The 24,296-nt window shown below is 36.1% G+C and overlaps 1 protein-coding gene across 1 annotated transcript; it reads right to left on the reverse strand.

Annotated features, from left to right (window-relative positions):
• Window positions 1-18,172: 18,172 nt before the first annotated feature.
• Window positions 18,173-23,946, reverse strand: LOC121236849 (protein COBRA-like). Its single transcript, XM_041133329.1, has 6 exons — window positions 23,687-23,946; window positions 22,263-22,342; window positions 20,722-21,178; window positions 19,401-19,560; window positions 18,946-19,223; window positions 18,173-18,832 (listed from the first exon to the last, which is right to left on the reverse strand). The coding sequence occupies exons 1-6, from the start codon at window positions 23,784-23,786 to the stop codon at window positions 18,540-18,542; spliced, it is 1,368 nt and encodes a 455-aa protein (XP_040989263.1). The 5' UTR covers window positions 23,787-23,946; the 3' UTR covers window positions 18,173-18,539.
• Between the last annotated feature and the right edge of the window lie 350 nt (window positions 23,947-24,296).

Consider the following 24,296-nt stretch of genomic DNA (forward strand, 5'->3'; position numbering starts at 1 on the left):
CAGCCATATGATAATTCCCATACCAACCAGGAATTTAATTCTTTTCCCAAACCAATAGCTATTTGATATATAATATACTCCAAAATGGATAGTTCATCAAACCATTTTGCATTCATCAGGAACACTTAAAGGGATAAATATATTCTTTCTAAAAAAGGGTGATAAATACCTCCCACAATCGGCCACCAATAAACATCAGAACAAAGCTAATGGTTTGGAAGTTGGCACCATATATATTTATATATATATATATATATATATATATATATATATATTTCTTTTCTAGCTTCCCCAACACTTACATGCTTCAGAACTTAACACATGGAGAAGTCATGCCATCAAGCTTGCTATAAAAGGATGATAACTACAAGTAATTCGACAGTTTGTTAGAAGCACAACCCAATATGTTCAATGCCCTATAATAGTGTATTTCCATATCATTCCCCCAATATTGAACACTTGATCATGATAAGAAAGAGCTATATACATTAATCAATCAAACATGCAAAAATATGGTAACAAACCTGATCTGAAAGTAATTTTACCTATATATCGAGCATATTGGCTTTGAATTTCCCAACATTGCCATTGCACATGGACAATCTCACAAGCATTGCTTCCCCAATTCCATGACTTCACACTCCAACCCCCTATTGCTTTTATGTGTAGCAATTTGACAGTAAAAGAAAGTTTTGAATATTTCTTACATCCTTCATAAAGAGGACGACGGGCATCTTCCAACAATTGCTCAAATGACAAGGTTAAATGAGGGTCGTCTGAGGTTGAGTGAGGGTCGTTCGAGGTGGAGGCACCAACATTGAATGTTTCATTTGAATGATGCATAAAATTTGAACCAGCCCGGATGTCGGCTAACATGACATCAATGAATTCGTCACCATGTTCTACATCATGCCTATCATCATCGTCACTGGAGACTAAAATTTTCTTTTCGCCATGAAATATCCACGTTGTGTAGCTTGGATCAATGCCTATAAGAAACAGATGCCTCTCCACCTCGGTTATGGGTAGGAAGAAGTTATTTAAGCAGCCTTTACATGGACACCGTAATTGATCATGCCCGACTACATGGTCTCGTGCAACAAGAAGAATTATGAAACTCCTTTGCATATTCGCTTGATCTAAATCTATCAGTGATATTCATCCAACTTTTGTCCATCTACGAAACAAATGAGACCATTCGATCACCATATAAAAAGATTGAACTATTGCATTCATCCTATTAGACCTAAATTATAACAGTAGATTTCCAGATTTTTATTGATGTTCATCATTGATAAAAGTGTATGAATGTAGAAGGTGGTGAGATAAGGGGTCAATGTAGAAAGTGCACCTTCCATGACTCGTGGGTGACTAATTTAGCGTTGCCCACGGAAAATGTTACAATGTGGACATAAAAACAGAAGATATATACAGTAGCCGTCATTTCAAACACCACATACTATACTTATCCACGGCCACAATTTCAGACAAACAATTATAAACCCAAGGAACCAAGTGAGTTGCTTTGGTTGGCTATGTAGTACCCAGAAATAATTTAAGTACCCATCGAGGTAGGCCATTGCAAATATTCTGCTCAAAATAATAAAATCTCAAGACTAATATCAATACAGTAGTTGCAGTCAACGAATTGTATACAAAAAGAACAATTGGAATTACCATTGTACCAACACTGCAAAATACAAAATGTATTTATGAATTTACTAGCTTATATTGTAAGAAGAATTACTAATAGGATTATAACAGATTTTAGGACAATTCTTACACCCATACTGCAGCGAGAAACTATGCAGTCAAGGACATAGTTAGATGTCATTGGCAGTGCATGGACATCTTTTAGCAAGTGACTAAATCAAGATACACTAGTTTATAGCATACATCCAGTCAAAAATCAAATAACAGCGTGGATTGACAAAATGTGATGCCCCGAATTTTTGCTAAGATTTCACTCGTAATTCTTGTGGATATTACCTTCTATTTATTTATTTGTTTAGGCTATTGGCTAAGTGTTGGAAGAATTCTTTAGGCCACTTTCTATTTTTGTTGGATTGGATCTTGGAGTTCTAAGTTAAAAAGCCCACAAGAGAAAAATAGAAGAAAATGGCCATAGGAATTTGGCCCATTAAGGACTTTGGCTTTGGAAGGCTCAAGTTTACCCCCTAGGCAAGGAAGATGGTGCCACTTGGCTTCAAGAAGGAGTTTTTGGTCATTTTTGAAAAAGCACATCTCATTTGAGACTTTGGGAAAAGACAAGGATGACACTTGTCAAGCATGCATTGGATTTCTAGAAGAAAAAGTGGCAGAAGCAAGGGAGGATTCGGTTTTCTAGAAGAGTTGGCCAAGTGTCATGCATGCAAATGAAAGGTGAAGAGATTTGTCTTGGGAAATGGCAAAATCTTGCATAGGGAAGTGGAACCTAGGGAAGAAGCACCTAGGTTAGCACATTGGTGCCACTTGGCAAACATGCTTGAAAGTTTCTAGAAGAAACTAAAGAGATGGAGAAAGATATAGGGTTCGACACACACCTAGGGCACACTCCCATTGCACCTACCCACATGCCACATGTCTCACATGCATACCTCACATCTAGATAGATTGAACCTGGATGTAAAAGTGGATGAGAGAAATGAGGGTTTTGGGAATCCCAATGGACTACACAAGCACCAACAAGACTTTTGTGAGTTCCAAGGAGTTGTGCATGCCACTCACCCTCCCAAACACCTCCACCTCATGCCACTTGTTCTTAGTGAAGAGTTCCAATTAGATTTTGCATAGGAAAGAGAAATGTGAGATTTTATAAAGGATTTACATTGGAACACTAAGAGACTTTTGGATCCCTAAGCCACACACCCACTCATTTTTTTTTTTTTTGACATTTTGCCATTTGTCATTCATGCATAAGTAGAGGAAAAAGTTTTAGAAGGGAGTGGAAGAGACAATGCATGAAAATTACCCTTGTGCCCCTAGGGTTTCGGCCACCACATTGCCACATGCCATGTTTTGAGTTCTTGAGAAGTATAAGGAAGTGGGAGAGCCACCTAGGGAACATGCATAGGAAGAAGAAGCTTCTTGCTTAGGGAAGAGTAAGAGATACATGGGAAAAGGAATAGATGCATAGAAAAAATGAAAAGACACATGGGAAAAGGAAGAGGTGCATGGGGAAAGGGAAGGACACATGGGGAACATGCACCCACAACTTACATGCCTTTTGCCACTTGGAAAGTATGCACAAGTCTACAAAGTTCAAGCCTAGGGTTAGAATTTATCAAATGACAATTTTGCCCTAGAGATTCATTGAATCTGGACTATATGGGGGAGCATACCCAAGGAGCCTCTTAGGATTTCGAATTTTGACAAGATGCCACCCCACAGGTCACTCATGCAGAGGATCTTTTGGATTTTCAAGGGAGAGACAGAGGAGGGGCTTTGACACATGGCGCCCATGCAAGGATATTCTTAGATTTCCTCGGAAAGTGAAGAGGATTTCGAATTTTCAAGGAGCCACGCCACTTGGCAAGATTATTCTTTCCAAGAATACTTTTGTGTTCCCTATAGTCTAGCAAAAGGTCCACTTGTCCCACATGTATTAGAGAAGGCGCCACTTGTCCCACATGCATCAGCTACGCCACTTGTCCCTTATGTATTAGAGAAGGTGCCACTTGTCCCACATGCATCAGCTATGCCACTTGTCCTACATGCATCATAAAAGGAGCCACTTGTCCTACATGCATCAGAGCAGGAGCCACTTGTCCTACATGCATTAGAAAAGGCACCACTTATCCATCATGCAATGGGTCACTAGCAACCAATGGGATTTTGTTGAAGAACTCTATATAAAGGGAGATGAGTCACACGTCCAAGGGCTTTTCTCCTTTGTCATTCTCGAATTTTACATGCTCTCATTCTCTCCACACTCTCTTACACAACCACTTAGAGATTTCCTCCACTTTCTTACACTTTCCTTCATACCAAACAAGGGAGGCTTGTTTCAAGAGAAGGATTTTAGCGTTTACAAGGAGGAACCACAGTAAGAACTCAGTTTTCTTTTGTTTCTACACACACATATTACATATTCAACTCAAGATGAGATTCAAACTTCAAGGGAGTTCGAATATGGTGAAACACACACAATTTCCACACTTACTCATGGGAAACGAATTAGGGTTTTCTAGAAGTGTAGAAAATCAAAAGTTTGAATGAACAAATCCTCTACACATTCGGCCACACTCATGTATTTTCACATTTATTCGAGATTAGTCGAAGATACAAGGAAGTTGAAGGGTTTCTTGATTCAAAACCCTAGAAGTCGATTGGTTTGAGACTTCTTAAGCCTTAGTGATAACCCTAGAAACCCTCACACACTCAAGAATATGGATTAGGGTTTTGGAACCCTTATTATAACGAGTTATAATAACGATTTACAACTTGCTATTTGTTTCATTTCATGGATTTTTGTAAGTATACACTCAACTTACTCTTGGTTAATATTCGTATATGATTGTGTAAATCCTTTCATTGTTATGTTTGCTTTGTTTGCTATTTCTTGTTTGTTGGTTTGAATATGCTTATATGATCTTGGAATATAAATATTACATGAATAATATAATTCGGTTTTAAGATGAAAATGGCAAGAATGTTCAATGCATGTTTCGGTTTTAAGGAAAACATTGTGGTTGATTTATGTTGCTTGATGATTCGGCTATACCATGTCTTAGAAGTTTCAAATTTTGGCTAAACACCATGATCTTATGCTTCGTTTTGTTATGCTTTGATTTCTAAGCAAATATATTGAAAAAAAAGCATGTTTAAGTGATGAATCTTCATGTTTTTTATCTATATGTTTCGGCCAAGGTCCGTTTTCATAGGTTCATGTGTATGTTTTGATATCTCATATGGTTTATGTTACCATGCTATGAAATGAATATGTTATGTTGGGTTATCTCATGCATGGCATTTCACTTGTCATATGTCAAGTGTAAGTACACATGTTATAAGTCTAATGTCATATGCATTTAGGGAATAGTGTTTTCAAAAGAAAATGTTTTCAAAGAAAGTGTTTTTGAAGAAAATGGTTTAAAATTTTTATCACGACCCCAAGTGCTAGGGAGGGGGAATGTCCTAGTGGAACTCTTATGTCCACTCTGGAGTGCTTAAGAATGGAGTGGTAACTCCTAGGTCGACAAAGTACCGTTGATGAGCCTCGGATGGATTCTTTTCAAAGGATACCGAAGCGAGAAAACACCTAACGCTAGTGGGTGCATAAGACATGTAACCCGACAAAGTAAGGTCGAGTTAATATGATTCTCTGTTTATGACGTATTCATCACGGTGTACGGACCGTTGATGGTGCGGTAACTAGCAGGAGCACGCAGTGTAAGGAGGGGAGCTGTGTTGTATCCACCCTATGAACAAGAATAAGAGCTCATAAGATAAGAATCATTTGATGAAAATCTCGTGATATGATAATGATCACTTGATGCAAATCTTGTGATACATTCTGATAAGGCAAGTTCTGATTAAGATCAACGTGAATAAGAAAGTTAAGAAGTTTTTCTGAAAAGCTGAAGTCTTTGTTACAAGTCTCTTGAAAATGGTCAAGTGCATAAGTCAAGTTTTTGTCAAGTGCATAAGTCAAGTACTTGTTCATACACGCATTTCATGATATACCTTTTGTATGCTTGTGTTAACTATTGTATGTTGAGTGTTTACTTGTTGAGATTTCTCAAAATCTCACAGTAGTAGTTTCCACTACCATTCCCAACCCGGAATAGTAGAACCTTTAGCCTGATCAGGAGTAACGAGTCAGGATAATGATGAAGGCAAATGATGAGCTCAACCTGGAGGAGAGAGCAGATCTAGGCATGACCTACTTGGAGATAACCTAGGTTAGAAAGATGCTTTAATGATTTCCTTGTTAAGGCCTTTTTAGACAATACTTGCTATGTTAAAGTGTAAACAAGGAATTTGATACTCCATTGCTAAGAAATGTGGTTTAAAGCTATGAATGAAGAAGTTAGGATATTAGTTTATTTTGGTACAACATTTAAATGACATATTCCACTGCGATTTATTGCATACTGCTAGTAAACATAGGTGCATTGCATCTTATCTGTCATGTACGAGGGGTATGTAGTCTTGTGTTGCATGTTCCGACATTTCAGTCACCGTCCAATCCCAAGCGGGGGCTGGGGGCGCCACACAAAACTATGAATACTTTGTACTCATAATCCAAAAACCACCAAATAGGTAATAATGGCAGCATAGAATTCACTCTTGACTATATAAGTAAAAGATTTAAATGGAGTGGGAAGACAAATTCGAAAAAGAAATCAGATCCACAAAATTGAGTAATATAAGTTGATGGGTCACAAAAATCACAATTTTACTAGCTAGTGCTGCCAATATGTATTCTTGCAATGGCTATATCACATGACTATAATTTCTCTTGGACAAATGGCACAATGTTATGTATTGCAATAGATGTTTCTAAATTTCTAGTGTAAGCTATACTTGAAATCAAACTATCTGTGTGCATGAAAGTGCTATTTATTTCACTTCCATGTACAACCAACAAAAAAGAAGAGGACGATATCTCTTTATTGTGTGTGGACATGACATGCATCAAAATACTGAACTCCTTGCTGAGAATAAGGCCTGGTTTGCTTTCAAGACTAAAATTCAAGATTTTGAAAATTTTGAAAACCTCTCATCTCATCATTACAACTTTTCCAAATTTACACGCAAAATAAAATAAATAATTCAACTTTTTCAAGTCTCAAAATAAAAATAATGTTAAAAAATATATTCTAACAATATTTTATTCAACTTTTTAACTTTAATCTCAACTCATCTCATCTCTGAAAACAAACGAGGGCTAAATGATCTTAATCGTGTGGACAATAACACAATAAAGTACACAATAAAAAAATTGTAAGGGTTGTCAAATACTTATCCATGTCCACAATTTATATCTACCTATTTATATATATATGATGCTGATTTGCATGCAGAAAGAGGGGAAACTAGTTAGAAACAACACAGGAACTAGCCTAAAGGGATTGAAAAGGAAGCCTATTGAAAGACACCAATAATATTGCTATAGAAACTAGGAGACAAAAATTGCAATCCCATAAATTTAGCAAAATGATGACCATGAAACATCATGGTCAGCCTTGTTGATTATATTAACTATTACACTTTATACATTATATATATCAACATGCAAATTATTGATAAGAAGGAAAGAAAAACGATTGAAGCAAAGATCTTCTTACCAAAATAGAGATCGAGTAAAGGAGGTGTCACGTTCACTGGCAGAAATCTTCGGTAGGGACAAGGTGGAGTAGCCTAACGATGGAGGAGAGACACTTTGCTAGAGCGAGAGGCATAGATAAGATCAGAGAGTGACCATGACAATAAGATAGAGACCTCACAAATTGATAAAAAGAAATCCAAAGATGGCGGAGATAGAAACTTATCGTGTCCGGCGAAGACCAGTGGTGCCGCAGCAGGTGGATCAGCTTGTTTTTCATTGGCGATATGAAATATTTTAGAGTGAGAGAGAGAGAGATGGTATTGGGGTAGATTGGGGATGAAATGAAACATGGATGGGGTTTCTCAGTGGATTCGTGTGACGCCCTCAGATTTCGCTTGGGATCGGACGGACATCCGAAGTGTCTGGACATGTAACACAAGGTTACCTGCCCCCGTTCATGACATATAAGATACAATGTTCCTAACATGCATCTAGCATTATACAATATTCGCAGCGGATAATTTTTTTTTTTTAGCAATACTATGCACCAAACTTATAATATCCCAAATACTTAAAACATAAACCATGCATACTTAAAACATCCACAATTACCATACAGGTCTCGGAAGACTGAATCTCAAAACAACGATGACCTGGCTCCATAATTACATTGCCAAAATATACTATTGGGCTAGTTTGTTGAGTAACTCACGTAACTCGACTAACGATGCCGGAATACTATCCAAAGACCTAACTATGGAGGCTGCAAGCTCTGTGTTGCGTCTACGGTGTCTAGTCAACCTCCTCCAGTCTACTAGTGTCTGCTCCCGGCTCTGATCCTGACACATCGCCTACCATTCGGGGGGAATGGTAGTTGGGACTACCACGGTGAGATTTGATTACAAATCTCAGCAAGTTAACAGGAACTTCCACACAGGTTATTGATGCATGCATGGCAGTAAAAGCATGAATGCATAATCAAAGTCATAAGTAAGCATAGCATAACTTAATATACAATATGGCATAAATGACATAACTTGAACTGAAACTGAAACTTAGCTTGACGTGACATGGCATGTATGTGAACTTAAAACATAACATGGACTAGCAACATAGCATGAACTTGAACTTCAACATGGCATGAACGTGAATATACATAATTTGAACATGAGCTTGAACATAATATGAACCTAAGCATGACATAACATAAATGTGAACTTGGAACATAACGTGAACGTGAACATGACAAAACATGAATGTGAACTTGAACATAACATCACCCTGAGCAAAACATAGCATCAATGTGAACTTGGAACATAACGTGAACGTGAACATGACATAACGTGAACGTGAACTTGAATATGACATTAACTTGAACATAACATGACATAAACATGAACTTGAAATATATTCTTGTCTCCTGGGGTTACCATGATTGGCATGAACTTGAAACTTGACATGAACGTAAACTTGAACATAACATGACGTGAAACATGACTTCAATGTGAAATGCATAAACTTGGAATCTTATTCAATGAACTTAATTAATAAAGTGACTATACGGGTGCTACACAGGTCCCCTTGAGCTGTGTGTCCCTGCGATTACCGCATCACAACACAGGTTTCTATACCAGCTGTGAGTGCGTTAATACGTACTCCACAGTTATTGTGGCCCCACGTATCCTACGTGTCATAATTGCTGTGTCTCACGTAGTGTATGCTCCACAGTTGTTGTGGCCCCATACTTCATGCTCCACAGTTGTTGTGGACCCATGAATTGTTTGTGTCACACTTGCTGTGGACACACGTAAAATAAAGTTTGGCTCCATCGGCGTTAGTGTCTGGCGAGCTCCGGTGACCAGCTAATTAGGCCCCATTCGCAACCTGTTGACTGTACTTCGTCAATCCAGGGAATTTCACACCTATTTAGACACTCCAGCGTGAACAAAGGAGTTTCACTAGGATATTACCCCATCCTAGCACTTAGGGTCGTGATTGACATGAATAACTTAACTGCATATATGACATTTCGTAACGTGACGTGACATGAACGTGACATGAAGGACGGAAGTCTTGACGTAACGTAACGTGACATGAACATAAGATGACATACATGACTTACTTTGAGACTTACTTGTAACAGAAAATATTTTATAACATGGCATAACATATAACAGACAATATTCCGTAACATGGTATAACATATGACAGTAAATATTACGTGACATGAAATACATGTAACAGATGGCATACTTAACTTAACATGACATACTGGCAATGCATAGCAATGTATAGAAATACGTGACAGAATATCTTGTGTAACAGATGAATAATTCGTGATAGAATAAATTCTGTGTAACAGATAAATATGTAATGACTTGGCATGGAACATATGATAACATGCATACATACACTTTAGTTCCCTTACTTATCACTCATACACATTAAACTGATAGTAAGTTAAAAGCTAACTTACCTCGATAGTCGCATTCTACGAGAATAAGTGCGAAACACGAGGAACTGTAAGAGAGTATTCTAAAAGTTAGAAATTAATTACTAACAATTAGAAATGTGAAAAGAGACAACTTAGAGTAAAATTACCATTTTACCCTCTACATGTGGAAAAATGACTATTTTACCCCTAACTTAAGGATTTCACATCCTAACTCCAAAAATTACCAAAATTTACATTCCTCATGTAAATTTTGCCCTAAACTCAAATATCAACTCAGAAAAATTTAAAACCATTCACAACTATGGAAAACTCACTATTGCCGAAACCTACATAGGCCATTTCTCTTGATTTTGGTTCAATTCTTTCAAAATTCAAAACTCATGATTAAACCAAAATTTTGTAACAAAGATCTTCCTATCCTAAGTTTAAAAATACACTAAAAATATCCATTAGGAAAAATCTATTCATCAACACCAAACTTTTTGTAAAAAGACCCAAACTTTTTAACCAAAAGTAAGCCCTTTAAATCACAAGTTTTGACCTTAATAAAAACATCTCTGAGAATTCCAAAAAAAGAAAATCTTACCTCTAACATATTCATAATATCATTCTAAGGTCAACCATACTTTAAATCATCAAACAAAAGTCACCAAAAATCACAAAACAACACTTGGAGTTTTTGGTTTTAAACATAGTCCAAAACAGAAACTTTTCTCTCAACTACATTTGATCAATCTCTTGATCCATGGCTTAAAGACATGTGATCTTCAAACTAAAACATCACATGGTCTAACAATGTGTCCTAAAGAAGATCTAACCATCAAACTTAAAATCACATGGCTAAAATTCAACAAAACATGGATCTAACCCAAAAAACATCAAATCTTAGGCCAAACCGAAATCGTCTTGCATAGAAAAATCATATCTTTAAAAATAATACTAAATATCTTCGAAATAACATCCTAACATGTATATAAGAGGCTTAGGATCATCATATAAAAATATCAAAGCCTTTGGAATAAGATTATACCACGAAATATTCTAACTTTCACAAAATAAAAACTGCTTTTCCACTTCCAGTTTTCAAGTTTCTAAATCTAAGGAAATATATCATCAAAAACTTTATCCATGCAACAAAACCTCAATGAAAATTCATAAACACCTGCAAAAAACACTCCATAAACTTTTCGGACCAAGATATGGCCATTAGCTTGGTCAAAAATTCCAAAACATATCATACTCTTCAGTTTCACGCCCAGAATGACCTTTCCATGGTTAAAAATACTTTTGACTGACCAAATGAGCATGGATGAGACTAATAATATATCCACGGAAACTAGACTCAAAGACGAACAACTTTAATGAATGAGTCATCGTGAGGAAATACCTACAAGGGGTCGAGAATGGCCACGAAAAATAACATAGAAATCTGCCCAAGAGAGCGCTTTTGGGTTTTTCTCTAAGAACGGGAGAAAGAAGTGATAAAATAGAGAGAAGTGTGTCTTGCACGACTTTAGACTCCTGGAGGGGGATGTTATGGGCTTGAATGACCCTTGATTGGAGGTGGCTAGGTGACATAAAGTGGAGAATAGTGAGAGGCGTGGACTGCCTGCAGCAGCTGTGAGAGATGGAGGTTGATGGAGTGGGCTTCTCTTCACATCAAGGCACTAATGGGTTGCAGCCAATGGCAGTGGATGGTCTGCCATGTGGGGGAGAAAACTTCTTCAAGAAGCCTTGCGAAGGTGGCCAATTTCGTGGGCCTTGGTGGGCCCCAACCAAGTGGGCTTCAATTTGGGATTTAAAGGGGGTTTGGTTAGGGTTTGAGATGCTATCGAGCCCAAAACCAATTTTTCTTGGCCCAATCAAATTTCCAAGGTTTAAAAAGTTGGATAATGATGTCATGACAAGAATTTGATTAATTAATAGTATGTGGAAATGATTTAATCAAGTGATTAAACACAATGCTAGAAATCGGATTAAAAAGGGTTTGGAGGCCAACTTAGGGCTTGGGGAAAACGTTTAGGGTTTTGGTTTCAATCAAGCTTTTGGGGTTTCAATTGGATTCCAACCATTTAGGGTTTTTCTAGGGTTGAAACCCTCTTTGGTCTGTCACAATTTGGTTGAACAGATGAAACAAGGTTTTGCTTCGGTGGCATAATCTCACACCTTGATTTCCTTCACAAATCCATCTAATGGCTCCTCATGGAGCCAAGTGTCTAATACTATTCACTATGTGTGGCTAAGATCTTGCCAAGTGTCCAACTTCTCTAACCTAATTTGGACATTTCACATTGTGATTTTGAAAACACTGCACTGGGTGCGCTTATCGAGGTTACTATTCACTTCGAAAAAAATGCATAATAAACTTAGTACTGAAAAATCCTAAATATTCATATTAACCTGTAGTGAAAATCGTTTACCGAAATTCATCCCCAAAGTGCCCCTAAAAATAATTTCACAATTTTGAACAGTTGTTTCGTCCGAAATTATGAAAATGAGTTATTGCGCTATAAAATCCTAAATAATCTACTGAGTATAATGACGTAAACCATAACGCATTCTGACATTTCTAACTACCTCAAATAATTAAACTCATATATCTACGCGATTGGTCGATTCGTAAGAACTTATGGAGTTTTCACGAGGTTTCTAAAGTCAATAGAAATTCCACCGGTGAATTTCTAGTGGGCTGTTACAATTCGTGTCCCCTAATATTTTTTGCCGCGACATTTTCTCGCCACGATAGGTCTAAGAACAATAATATCACTTCTGTGCTGCAACTTTTTGTTGCGACGATCACATTGTAGATGCATATATTTTTGTTGTCGTGAATTATGGTCTCCACAATAACTCCAAATTAAATATAATGACTATTTGTTGACACTTTTTTTTGTGGCGATAAATTTGTAATCGCAAGATTTTTGTCGCTACGACTTTCGGTCGCCACAATAACTCCAAGTATTATATAAGGGCCAATTGCGGCAATTACTTTTTGCGGCGACAAATTTTAGATGCAAAAAAGTTCTTTTCCCCACTGATATTGACTTCGCCGGAGCCAATACACCCCAACAGTAAAAGCCATCCATTTGCATCCAAAATCTAGCTGCTAAAAATTTAAATAGCCGCAAAAAATTAGATTTCTTGTAGTGTCTCGAGGATGTCATAATTGATTTAGCAATACTAATTGGGCGCATCAAGGAAGCCCATGAAATTTTGAACCAAAAGGAGCCCTGTACTTGGAAGTTTAAATGACCTACAGTTAGAAATGGAACAATATTTGATGAATTTCTTTTGATACGAGGGTTGTGGTTTTAAACCCTCATTTGTTTTTTGGGAGTCTTTGAACAAATATTTTGGGGTTAATAGAAACCTTGTTTGGTACCACATTTAATTGCTCATATATTCTCTTAGAAGTGAAATTTTTCTATTGCGATTATTGCATATTGTTAGAAACATGTTAGATGCATCGCATGTTAACTGTTATGCATGAGGGGTGTGTAACTTTAAGTTGCATGTTCCGACGCTTCAGTCTCTATCCAATCCTAAGCAGGGTCTGGGGGCGTCTACTAAGTGTGATTTTTACGAATCTCAAAAAGTAAGCTACGAAATTACCCATAGTATCCATAATCATGCATGCCAGTAAATGACATGTATGCATCATGACATGGATTAGACATGCGTGCTGTGACTTGTAAATAACATGATTATACGTGAACATAACATAACTTGACTTGAATGTGGCATGACTTGGCATGAACGTGAATTGACTTGACATGAACATGACCTTGTTACCTATACATATTTTATTAATGTGAGCTGCGGATGCTCCAGACTCCCCAATGGCCATGTGCTCCTGTCGGTACAGCATCATATCACAGTCATTTGCGCTAGCCATGAGTACATCATGATAACTGAACTAATAAAACTGTTAAACGTGTAGTTGGCACTACTAGCGTTTGGTGCCTGACTTTGCTCCAGTAACCAGTTACTTAGGTCTCATTTGAAGCCTGTTAACTATACCTTGTCAACTAGAGAATTCCACATCCAATTTAAACACTCCAATATGGACAATGGAGTTCCACTAGGAAAATTCTCCATCCTAGCAATTGGTCTCATGATAAAGTAAAGGACTCATGCATGACTTAGATGTAACTCATGTAACAGATGACATAGCGTTCATAACATGTAATAGATGAATGTGAAACAGATGACATGACATTTGTGACATGTAACAGATAAACATGCAATAGATAATCGTTTAACAGTAATAAATGACATGGCATTCGAGTAATAGATAACCGTGCAACAGATGACATGTCATGATATATTATAACAATTACAATAAGCATAAGTGACATCAATATAAACTATAGTAGTCTTACCATTGTACATACATAAGTAAACTGAGAGTAAGTTAGAGGTTAACTTACAGTTATGTCACGTAACGTAAAGCGAAGCATAAATGAGTGCGAATTGAAACGAGATAGTTTCTAGAGTTAGAATATACCACTATATTCTTATAAACATAAAACTTACTAACTTATGGCTAAAATTGCAAAGTTACCCCTTTACCTATGAAAAATTACAATTTTGCCCCTAAAATAAGAATTTTGCATATGAACTCCAAAACTTAACAAAATTTATATTTTTAATGTAAATTTTATCCTAAATCCAAAAAAGAACTTGAAAAAAATTTAAAACACATCAAAACTATGGCAAACATACTTGGGCCAATTCATTCCTAGGCCAAAAACTTGATTTTTGTTGCAACTTGACCTTCTAACACACTAACATACTTAAATCGATTTTATCAACTCTAAAAAATCACATTCTTGGTTCTAAAATCATGCTAAGACATCAAAACACACATTTCATTAGATTCAATCAACTCTAAGGACTCCAAAAGTCCATAAACACTTTCTTAACATGTACATTGTCTAGACCTAAGTGATATGCTTGACTAAACAACCAAAATTACAAAAACACACTTAGAACCATTGGGTTTCATAAAACCATGAAATCGATTATAGCATGCTTTGGACTTGAAACAAAGTGACTAGATCCTTTTATTTTTATGCACTAAATCCTTAAATAACAAAATCATATACCTCATATTCAAGTTCTAACTAGATCTAAGCATTAAAAGTAGCATGTCATGGCAACAATTTCATCTAAACAAATCATCATACCTAAGAGCCTTTAGATTGAGTCTAAACCAAACTCTTGCATGTTCATCAGCACTCCATCAAATATCTAAACCATAAATCTTCAAAAATAAACTCTTAACACATAGATCAAAGTCTCAAAAATAACATATACAAAAACTAAAGCCATCGCATCAAGTTTCTAGAACCAAAATCACAACCTAAGCCAAAATAGAAACTGTTTTGAGCCATATGGTTTCTACCACTTTGAAATCATGCAAAACTTATAAAAATAATAACATGCTTTGGATCCAATCATAATTTACATATAAACATGTTAACACTTTACCATAGCAAGATCTACCCATTATTTCACCAAAACACAAAACTCTCAAGGTTTTACACAAGCACCAAAACTATCACCACCGAGACTTTTACATCAACATACTTAACTTTCACCAATAAAAAATTCATGAACAATTTCCCAACACATACCCAAAAAAGCTAGATTCAATATAGAAAGAAATACAAGAGGATTTAGCCAAAGAAAAATCACTTACAAAGGCTAGAATGCAAGAACACAAACTGCCTAGTTTTTCCTCTTAAGGTCTCTCTCGGTTTCTCTCTTGGAAAACAAGTGAAAAACGCAAAGTGTGTGAAGTGAAAAACAAGGGGCTTGGAGTATAGATGGAGGGTGACATGGGAGGTTCTTGAATTACCCTTGGATGGAAGGGTGGCAGCTAAAAAAGTGGAGGAAAGGGGGCTGCACAACAACTGATTTTCTACTACTATTCTGGCCGAGTGATGAGGGCTGATGGGGGTTTGGTTTGGCTTGCCATCAAGACACTATTAGTGGTCAATCATGAGGTGCCATGAAACCCTAAGTATGGCATTGTAAGAGTTGGGAAGCTTGTCCAAGAAGCTTGGACAAAAGGGGTGGTTTCATTGGGACTAAGTGGGGCTAATCGAATGGGGTCTAGTTAGGGTTTCGGTCCATGTTTGGTTCAAATCAAAATTTTCTTGGCTAAATGAAATTACCAAGGTGTATGGGAGTGGTTAAGGGTGTATGAGTGTGTAATTAAGTGGTTAATTGCATGAGGAAGTGATTTAACCAAGTGATAAAACAAAACCGAGTGGTTTAGGGTGTAACAACCCGCTAAAAATTCAATGGTGAAATTTCTTTAGGCTTTAGGAATGTCGTGAAAACTTATGGAGTTTTCACGAATTGACTAATCGCCTAATTTTTAGTCTGTCAGCATAGTTAGTGTTGTCACTCACTATGGCGCTAGAAACGCGATTTTATTTATTTGAGATAGTTAGAAGTGTTAGAATGTGATATGATCTGCGCCATTAGACTCAGTTGATTATTTAGGATTTTATGGTTTAATAATCTCATTTTCAATTTTCGGATAAAACGCTTGTTTGAAAACGTGTTTTATTTATTTTGAGGCACTTCAGGGTGAATTTCAATAAAAGAATTGCACAGTTAGTTTAGTATGTATATTTAGAATTTTACAGTGCAAAGTTTATTCTTCACTTTCCTGGAGTAAATAGTAACCTCAATAGTAGGACCTAGTGTAGTGTTTACCTTTCCTTCAGCTCTACGAATGATTTGTTCCCTTTTGCATTAGGTAGGACCCTCACAACAACTCTCACAAACTTCCAAATAAAACACAAAGTATTTGAACTTTTTTAAATTCTAAAATAAAAATAATATTAAAAAATTTATATTCTAATAATATTTTAACTTTATAACATTTTTATTCAGCTTTTTCTCTCTTATTTCCCAAACTCCATAAAATAGCATAACTTAAACCATTTCACTACAATTCAGAAACCATTTTACCATTATTCATAGATTTCTCATTTCATCTCATTCTCCAAAGCATCTTCTTGTGGTCAATGGTCGAACTATAAGCATTAACTTCCAGACATCTATGGTTTGGCATCTTAAATTCAGTCTGGCCTATTCTGAGCTACATATGCTATCAACATCTGGACCATACGTTTAGGTTTATATCCTAACTAAATTTTGATTTATTAGATCTTGAATTTTGATGAACTTTTTTTCGTTTTGCGCAATTCATGGAAGAATGAATCAAGAAAAAACTTATGAATATACCAGCTACAAAAAAAAGATCTCATGCTATAGATGGAAGAAGATTCTCTTTAAAAAGTAGTTTTGTCCCATCTGCTAGAGTTTGAAGAACTCCTAAAGGTTTGGTGCATTCAGGTCCAATACATTGTTGTAACCCTGCAGATATTTCTCTTTCTAACCATACAATTACTAATACGCCTATTGTGATTCCCAATACAAGAGTCAAAATAGGGACAAACGCCAATATAATTTCATTGACTCCTTTTAAAGATTCCACTCTCTAAAAAGAATTAATATCTTGTATTTTTCTTGTATCAATTATCATTTCAATGATAGACTTCTCTCATAATGATATCTATGCTATCTACTATTGTCATAATTTCAGCCAATTTCATTCTTTTAACTAACCGAGGAAGAATTTGCAAATTGATAAAACCTGGCGGGCGAATTTTCCATCTCCAAGGAAAACCACTCTATCCTAACTTAGGAGTTGAGTAGTACCAAATCCCAAACGTGTTTTGTGCATTTAATTATTTTTCAAAGATTCTCTTAAGAGTTTTATGTTTGTGGTATAACAACCATACACCATTGCCTCAGTGAGCACATCATCTTTGGCCTAAAGCATGCACAGGGATGTGGAAACTCAATTTTAAGGACTGTTGGCGTGTGAAGATTGCATCCACTAATTTTGAACTCCCGGCTGAACTACATGTTCGGTGGACACTCGCGGCGCAGCATCCCGATCTCAACAATGTTACCCAAGTCTTTAGCTTTGACAGCATGGCTCTAGGATTTTATTGGAGTTCGAGAAATTAAAACTGAAATTGATGCGTGTGCAGGTACTGACTGTCAATGGAAGCTGGGCCCAAGGAAATGTTCATACTAAAGTGCTGTTCCAGAAAGACAAGAACTTTTTTTTATTTTAAGGGGATTTCGATTCAAGACTTCTATTTTGAAGGCTGAATCAGAAAGACAAGAACTAGTTCAAGCACAAATGGCAATTTCCTAGGAAGTTTACATATATGGGGATGAATGCATGCAAATCCAACGGTAATTTCAACAGTGACGACGAGGGTGGATAGATGCAGTACTGAAATTTCAAAAGCCGGACAAAGCAAGATTGTTATGAAGCACATAAATCATAACTTTCAGTACTTGAAGAGCGATGAAAACAGATTTGTTTAGAATAATGAATCTATCAATAAGTAAACTTAATCTGTAATGTAGCAATAAATCCAATAATGTATTTGGAACCCTAACGACAATGATATACAACCACGGTACAACTCAAGATAATACAAATCATACACCAACTATTATATTATAAGTTAAATTTCTTATTACATTGCTGAGAACATATTCTTGAGGAATTCAAAAGCTAAATCTAAATAAAAATTGCAGCAAAGCCTAACCGCCAACACATGAAACAGACAACAGAGCAGAATTTTGCAGTGAGATGCCATAACCTGAACCCCGCTTGGTATTTGCTTGAACTTGAAGCAACGGTATGAAAAACTCAAGAATGTCTTGGAACATGTAGCCTTCGTAACTTAGTCCGGGCATTACTCACTATGCAAAAGGCAATAAGAACACCAGAGAAGCAAAGATGGTAAAGGCTGGAAAAACTAGGGAGGTAACTGGCCGGGAACCAGCATTTGGCAACCATGGGTATGCATCTGGAGGTGGCATGACACAGTTATCACCATTGAAATAAATCCTACGTGGGAAAGCCCATCCCTTTTCAAAAGAAAAAGTTGATTTGTCCTTGCGGAAAAGGAGTTCCGACTGCACATTCCCGAAAGGGCCGGCTTGACTAAGGAAATCATTATAAAACTTGACTCCCCACAACATAGCAGTATCATCTGCAAGAGCAAAAGCAAAAGCCATATTCTCAATGATACATGAGAAATAAGATTATAGAATAATGCAGGAGAAACTTTGCACAACTAAATTTGGGTGGCAAGGTATAACTTACTTAAGCCTTCATATGGAGTCAAGGACTTGTAATAAAAGCTGAAAATCTGGGTTAGATTATCAAAGTTGGGGTGTTGCACAACAAGATTCCATTGTGTATAGTTCATTCTGTAGTTGAAATTCGTGATAGTGACCTTCACCCTCCAGTACTCCTTGTAATTGAGTTTAACATGCCAATGGACTCGGATGGGACACATATGGCTGGTGCACTGAACCAGAGGGGTATTACTAGACTTTCCTTGGCCTGTTACTGCTGAAGCTAAATATGGCGATTCTGGACTGTAAGCATCACCAGAAAGGACAAATATACATATATCAATAAGCTGATTTGTCTCCAATTGTTTTTTGCAACTTGTTTTTTATTTTATTTGTCAGAAAAAAAGGAAAAACAAGAGAAAAGTTTCCAAGAGATAGCAATTAGAAAGATGCAATAAAAAGAAGAAATGAGAGACTCACTTTACACAGCTCCCAGGTTCTGTTATATTGTTTTGACAGCCACAGGTGCAAGTTGGGCAATTTACAATTGTGTCATTATAAAAGGAGGAAAGAGAAACACAACAGGTGGGTGTCTTTTGAGCAAGGAATTGTGAATACGTGCAAGTAACATTCCAGGTCACTGCCACAAGAGATGCAGAGCAAGGTAAGATAAACATTGAGTAATATTTTTCTTTCGTATCCGGAATTTCTTAATCCACAAAAGAGAAACAATAGATATAATGGTAACTAATTGTAGACCTGGGCATTGCTCAGGAATAGATGAATTATTAAAACCTAAGTGCTCTATATAACTAAGTTAGTATACCTTGAACTATTATAGTTCATTTTATAAGTAAAATATACCTTGAGCAATTATACAATAAATATAACCGTTAAAAGAGCGTCAATGTTAGAACTTTGATATCCAAAATTATTTTGTAGATCTTTTATCTTCTCATCTCTTACACCCATCATTTCTATGTTAGTGGCGAAAAACCTAACAAATGTTTCTTGAATGAAGAGAGGCACCAAGAGTTCTTTATATATTGTGCCAAGTAACTATGATCATCAACAATCATAATTGATAGGCTCTTTTAACTTCTTTTAAAACTCACTAACATTTATTAACCAATCGGAAACAAAATTACAAAGACAAAAATTCAGAAAACAAAAGAGACTATGAGAATTCACTATACTTCTCATAATTTCATTCCTAAATATTACTCAAAACACAAAACATTTTTCAATTTCAAATTTTCAACTTTTTCATCTAATCATTACCTAATTATTATTCAAACACAAAAATCAATACAATTTTTACAAACTTTAAAGCAAAAATAATATTAAAAACTTATATTCAAACAAGTTTTAACTTTATAATATTTTTATTCAACTTTTTCTCTCTTTTTCCAAAACATAAAACATCTTTACTTAAACCATTCCACTACCATTCACAAAATTCTGATATAATACAAGGGTCTAAACATGCCTTAAAAGACTACTTAAGTTTTTAAAAAAATATTAAATTAGATATATTATTTTCATTTAAATTTTCTCTTGTGCAATATTATTTATCTTTAATTTAATAATAATAATACCAAAGTAAATAAGTGACTTATTTTTGCTGCGTAAAGTACACAGGAATGCCAGTTGCATGTTACCAGATATCACACATTTACATATTTCACTTTAAGATGGTGTATAATGCTACTGGCTTGCTTATTACAACCCAGCATGAGAAGCATGCAGTTATGCACCTATAAATTACTGTAGAAGCCTTTAGCAGGTAACTTTAACTTACTCAAAGCTTGGGTGACTCTTCGTTTATCTGCAGTCACAAATTTACTTGGTCTCACAATCTTTGCTGGCCCGCAAGTATATCCAGGCCCAGGAGCTCTCAGGGTGAAGTTCTTAGGTACTCTGACAGTTTTGTTAGTTGTTCCAGCTGCACCCACACTGACCTGGAACGAGCTTGCCGCATTGGCTGGGTCCTGGACCCATGAGTTCATCACTCCCCCTTTGCAGCAATTAGCAATCTGCTGGTTGTATGGAGTTCCTGGCAATAAATCCACCACGGTTGGATCCTTCTTACAGCAATGTGGAATGTTCCCCTTAAATTTTGAACAATCCCCTTGTTCCGTTGTTTGTGCCCCCATCATGCTCCAAATTACTTCTTTTTTCGCCCATGTCCACCCCAATGTCCATCCTGGTGCTTGAATGTGGCGATATTGCTGGAAGTTATACATAGTAGCAACAGCCTACCAAATCAAAAGAGAATGATATTGTCATAAATTGCCTCAACATGTAGTAAATCTTATATCGGAGAGTAGAGAAAAGGCATGATCATACACAAATAAATAGAGTAATGAATTGTAGCTGTAACTTTCTATATATTGGTGTTAGCAATTCAGTAACTTCTGTCCAAATGGGAACATAGACTCAAGCGGAGGCTTAAGCCCAAGAGGGGGTATTTGGCTTGTAATGGTTCTCGCATAAGATTAATGATATTCATATAACTCTTTTACAACCAACCCATGTGACACTGCAACTTCATAAAAAATACAACTTTTTTTATTTGAGTTTCAAATTTTACATAGCACACTCTATTTAAACTAGACTTGTGAAAAAAAGGAGTTGCAAGAAAGTTTATATGTGCACCATTATTCCTCCCATAAAGGGGAGTATTGCGGTACTTTTGAGTGTGGGAGCGCCATTGGGTGCATTGGTTCCTCCCATGAAGAGAATACTGAGGTAGTTCTTTTGAGTGTGAAACACCACTAGGTGTATTCAGTTTACACGATGTCCTATGGCTTGTAGGAGTTATGCTTGTGTTTGTAATCTATATCATTGACGGTTTATTTTGTTTAGTATTCCTGTAAATGTCAAATGGAGTCAGTTGTACCACGTTAAGCCCCGTTTGGATTGAGAAATACTCTCAACTCATCTCATCTCTTCTTATTTCACAATTACAAATTTTTCAAATTCTCACACAAAATATAATAAACAATTCAATTTTTTCAAATCCTAAAACAATAATAATATTAAAAAATAATATTCTAACAATATTTTATTTAACTCATCTAAAACCATCTTATCTTATCCCATCTCACTATCCAAACGAGCCCTTAAATGTTACTGTCTTATTAATTTATTGCTTATGTGGTGTGCTTTCACTGGGCCAAATCGTACCTGTTACAACAAATATATATTTAAACTCTAGGAATGAAAATAAAGTTTCCTTAAATTTGGGAAAGTAGTTGGAGAAAGGAATGTCTCTTCAAGTACTAGCGTGAATATAGGAACCAAAAAGAGCACAACTATGATACACTTCATACTACTTACAACATAGCCATCTGGTGTCCAGCTCATTATATCCCATTTGATTGTGATATTTCCAGTTGGATCGAGTGCATCATAGGCTTCTGCAGAAACATAGGGAAAAAAGGGTTAAAACTTGAATTGCTCGAGCTTTCCACAAATCTTCCGTCATATTTTTATATTAACTCAGATGTCTCAATGTCCTTTCCTTGAATTATACTAAAATAAATTCATAACTAAAAACAGGTGGGGCGTTGCACTTCTCTGTTTTTGCCATTTATGAGATACCCCCATAAAATTAAAGACAACTGACTTTTGTACCTTGCCTCTTCTCCAGATGTTAACGACAGATGCATTTCCTAGCCCAATTAATTGATCAAACACATGAGAACTTTTGTTCTTCCTAGGATGAAATTCAAACACATGAGAATTTTTGTTCTTCTTAGGGTGGAATAGATTCCAACTTCGTGAAACGGGAAACTTAGCATTGTTAAGGTCCCTCTACCGTCCCACCAGAACCCCCCACCCCAACCATGAAAAAAAACGATATGGAAATAGAAGAAGAAACTAACCACCACACCTCATATTGTAAACCTAGGACTTCAAGCTTGTAATTGCTTGAAAAATTTACTTCTGATTACATGATAACATTACAAATATGCTCAATTATCAACTTCGCTTTCTCAGCCTCTATACTAACTCTAGTAACCAAATTAACAAAGTTTTCTAAAAGCGGAAAGAATTGAGCTTCAAACCCCTTTTTCTCCAGCAAATGTTTGGAGAGATTGTCAAATTATAATAACATAACTAAATTAAAAACACAAATATAAAAGAACGAAAAAAAGGCTGAGAGAAATACAAAAATATAAAACACTACTTGAGAAAACCCCAAAAAACTTAAAAGAAGAAAAAACTGGAAAACGAGAAGGAAAAGGAGAAGAAAAAGAAGAAACTACTCTTTTCGGGGCAAAAAACTGCTCGCTATGCCTCAGATAGCAAACATCATTCGACAAAACCAGTTGTAATAACCAAAAATGGCGGTCTGATTTATATTATCCATTTATTTTATAGTCATTGATAGACCAAATAAATGCTGAATCAATGGAAAAGAGTCAGACAGAGAATTTTCGAAGTCTTCATCACTGCCTACATCAGATAATAACCATGTCTCACTCCAATCAACATATTACAAGCCCAAATATAAGAGCATTTTAAACACCCATTTGTTAAATTGATATTAATCCGTAATTACAGAAGCACATCTCCAATCCCACCACAAGTTTCCTACACCAGTCGATCAATTATATATCAAACGGCCAAGTTCTTGCAAAATGGAACAGATCTCCAACGAGCTAACCAATACCCAGCAACACAAGACAATAATTAACACTTCCAAAACACTTAAGTAGTAAAGATGTACATGAAAGCCTGCATCGTGAAGCACTGACCTGTAGAACTAAAACTGGAGAAGTAAAGCAACAAAACAAGCAGAACAGCGAAGCTGCTAGGCTTAACGGGTCCAAACGCTGAAGAAGAAAGAGATCCCATTTCTTGATACAGATTTTGTTATTGGATGTGATGTTTAAGCACTGGCTGAGCTCAAGATCTGCAGAGAGGCTCCGTGATAGAGAGAGAGAGAGAGAGAGGGGGCTGGAAATGCAGGTTGGCCTTCTCTGTTTCACATGGCGAGTGGCTTTTCTGAGCTTTTAAAGTGTACTTGTTAAAGTCGCTCAAATCACTGTTTTGCTGAGACATCCGGTTAATGTGACACAGCTCTTGTTGTCGGTCGCTTACGGGTAATGTCACGTTACTAATATACCCTACATTCATTTAGGTAAAAATAATGACGAAGCTATTAGCCTATGAAATCCAGATAGAAAAAGATTATATAAAATAAAATTTTAAATTAACATAATTTTATAAAATCTGTTAAAATTATTTTTATTAAATTTATTTTATAATAAAAATAATTTTATAATCTAATGTATTATATTAAATTAATTTAAACTCTACAACTATGTAATAATTATATATGCCGATGGTTAGGGACATTTTTGG

Source organism: Juglans microcarpa x Juglans regia, chromosome 6S (genome assembly GCF_004785595.1).
Source record: "Juglans microcarpa x Juglans regia isolate MS1-56 chromosome 6S, Jm3101_v1.0, whole genome shotgun sequence".
Taxonomy (NCBI): Eukaryota; Viridiplantae; Streptophyta; class Magnoliopsida; order Fagales; family Juglandaceae; genus Juglans; species Juglans microcarpa x Juglans regia.

Coding starts and splice junctions, on each gene's coding strand:
- LOC121236849 (XM_041133329.1), bottom strand. CDS start 23,786: ATGGGATCTCTTTCTTCTTCAGCGTTTGGACCCGTTAAGCCTAGCAGC. Junction 19,561..20,721: donor AAGAGTCACCCAAGCTTTGA/GTAAGTTAAAGT, acceptor CTCTTGTGGCAG/TGACCTGGAATGTTACTTGC. Junction 18,833..18,945: donor GACTCCATATGAAGGCTTAA/GTAAGTTATACC, acceptor TTGCTCTTGCAG/ATGATACTGCTATGTTGTGG.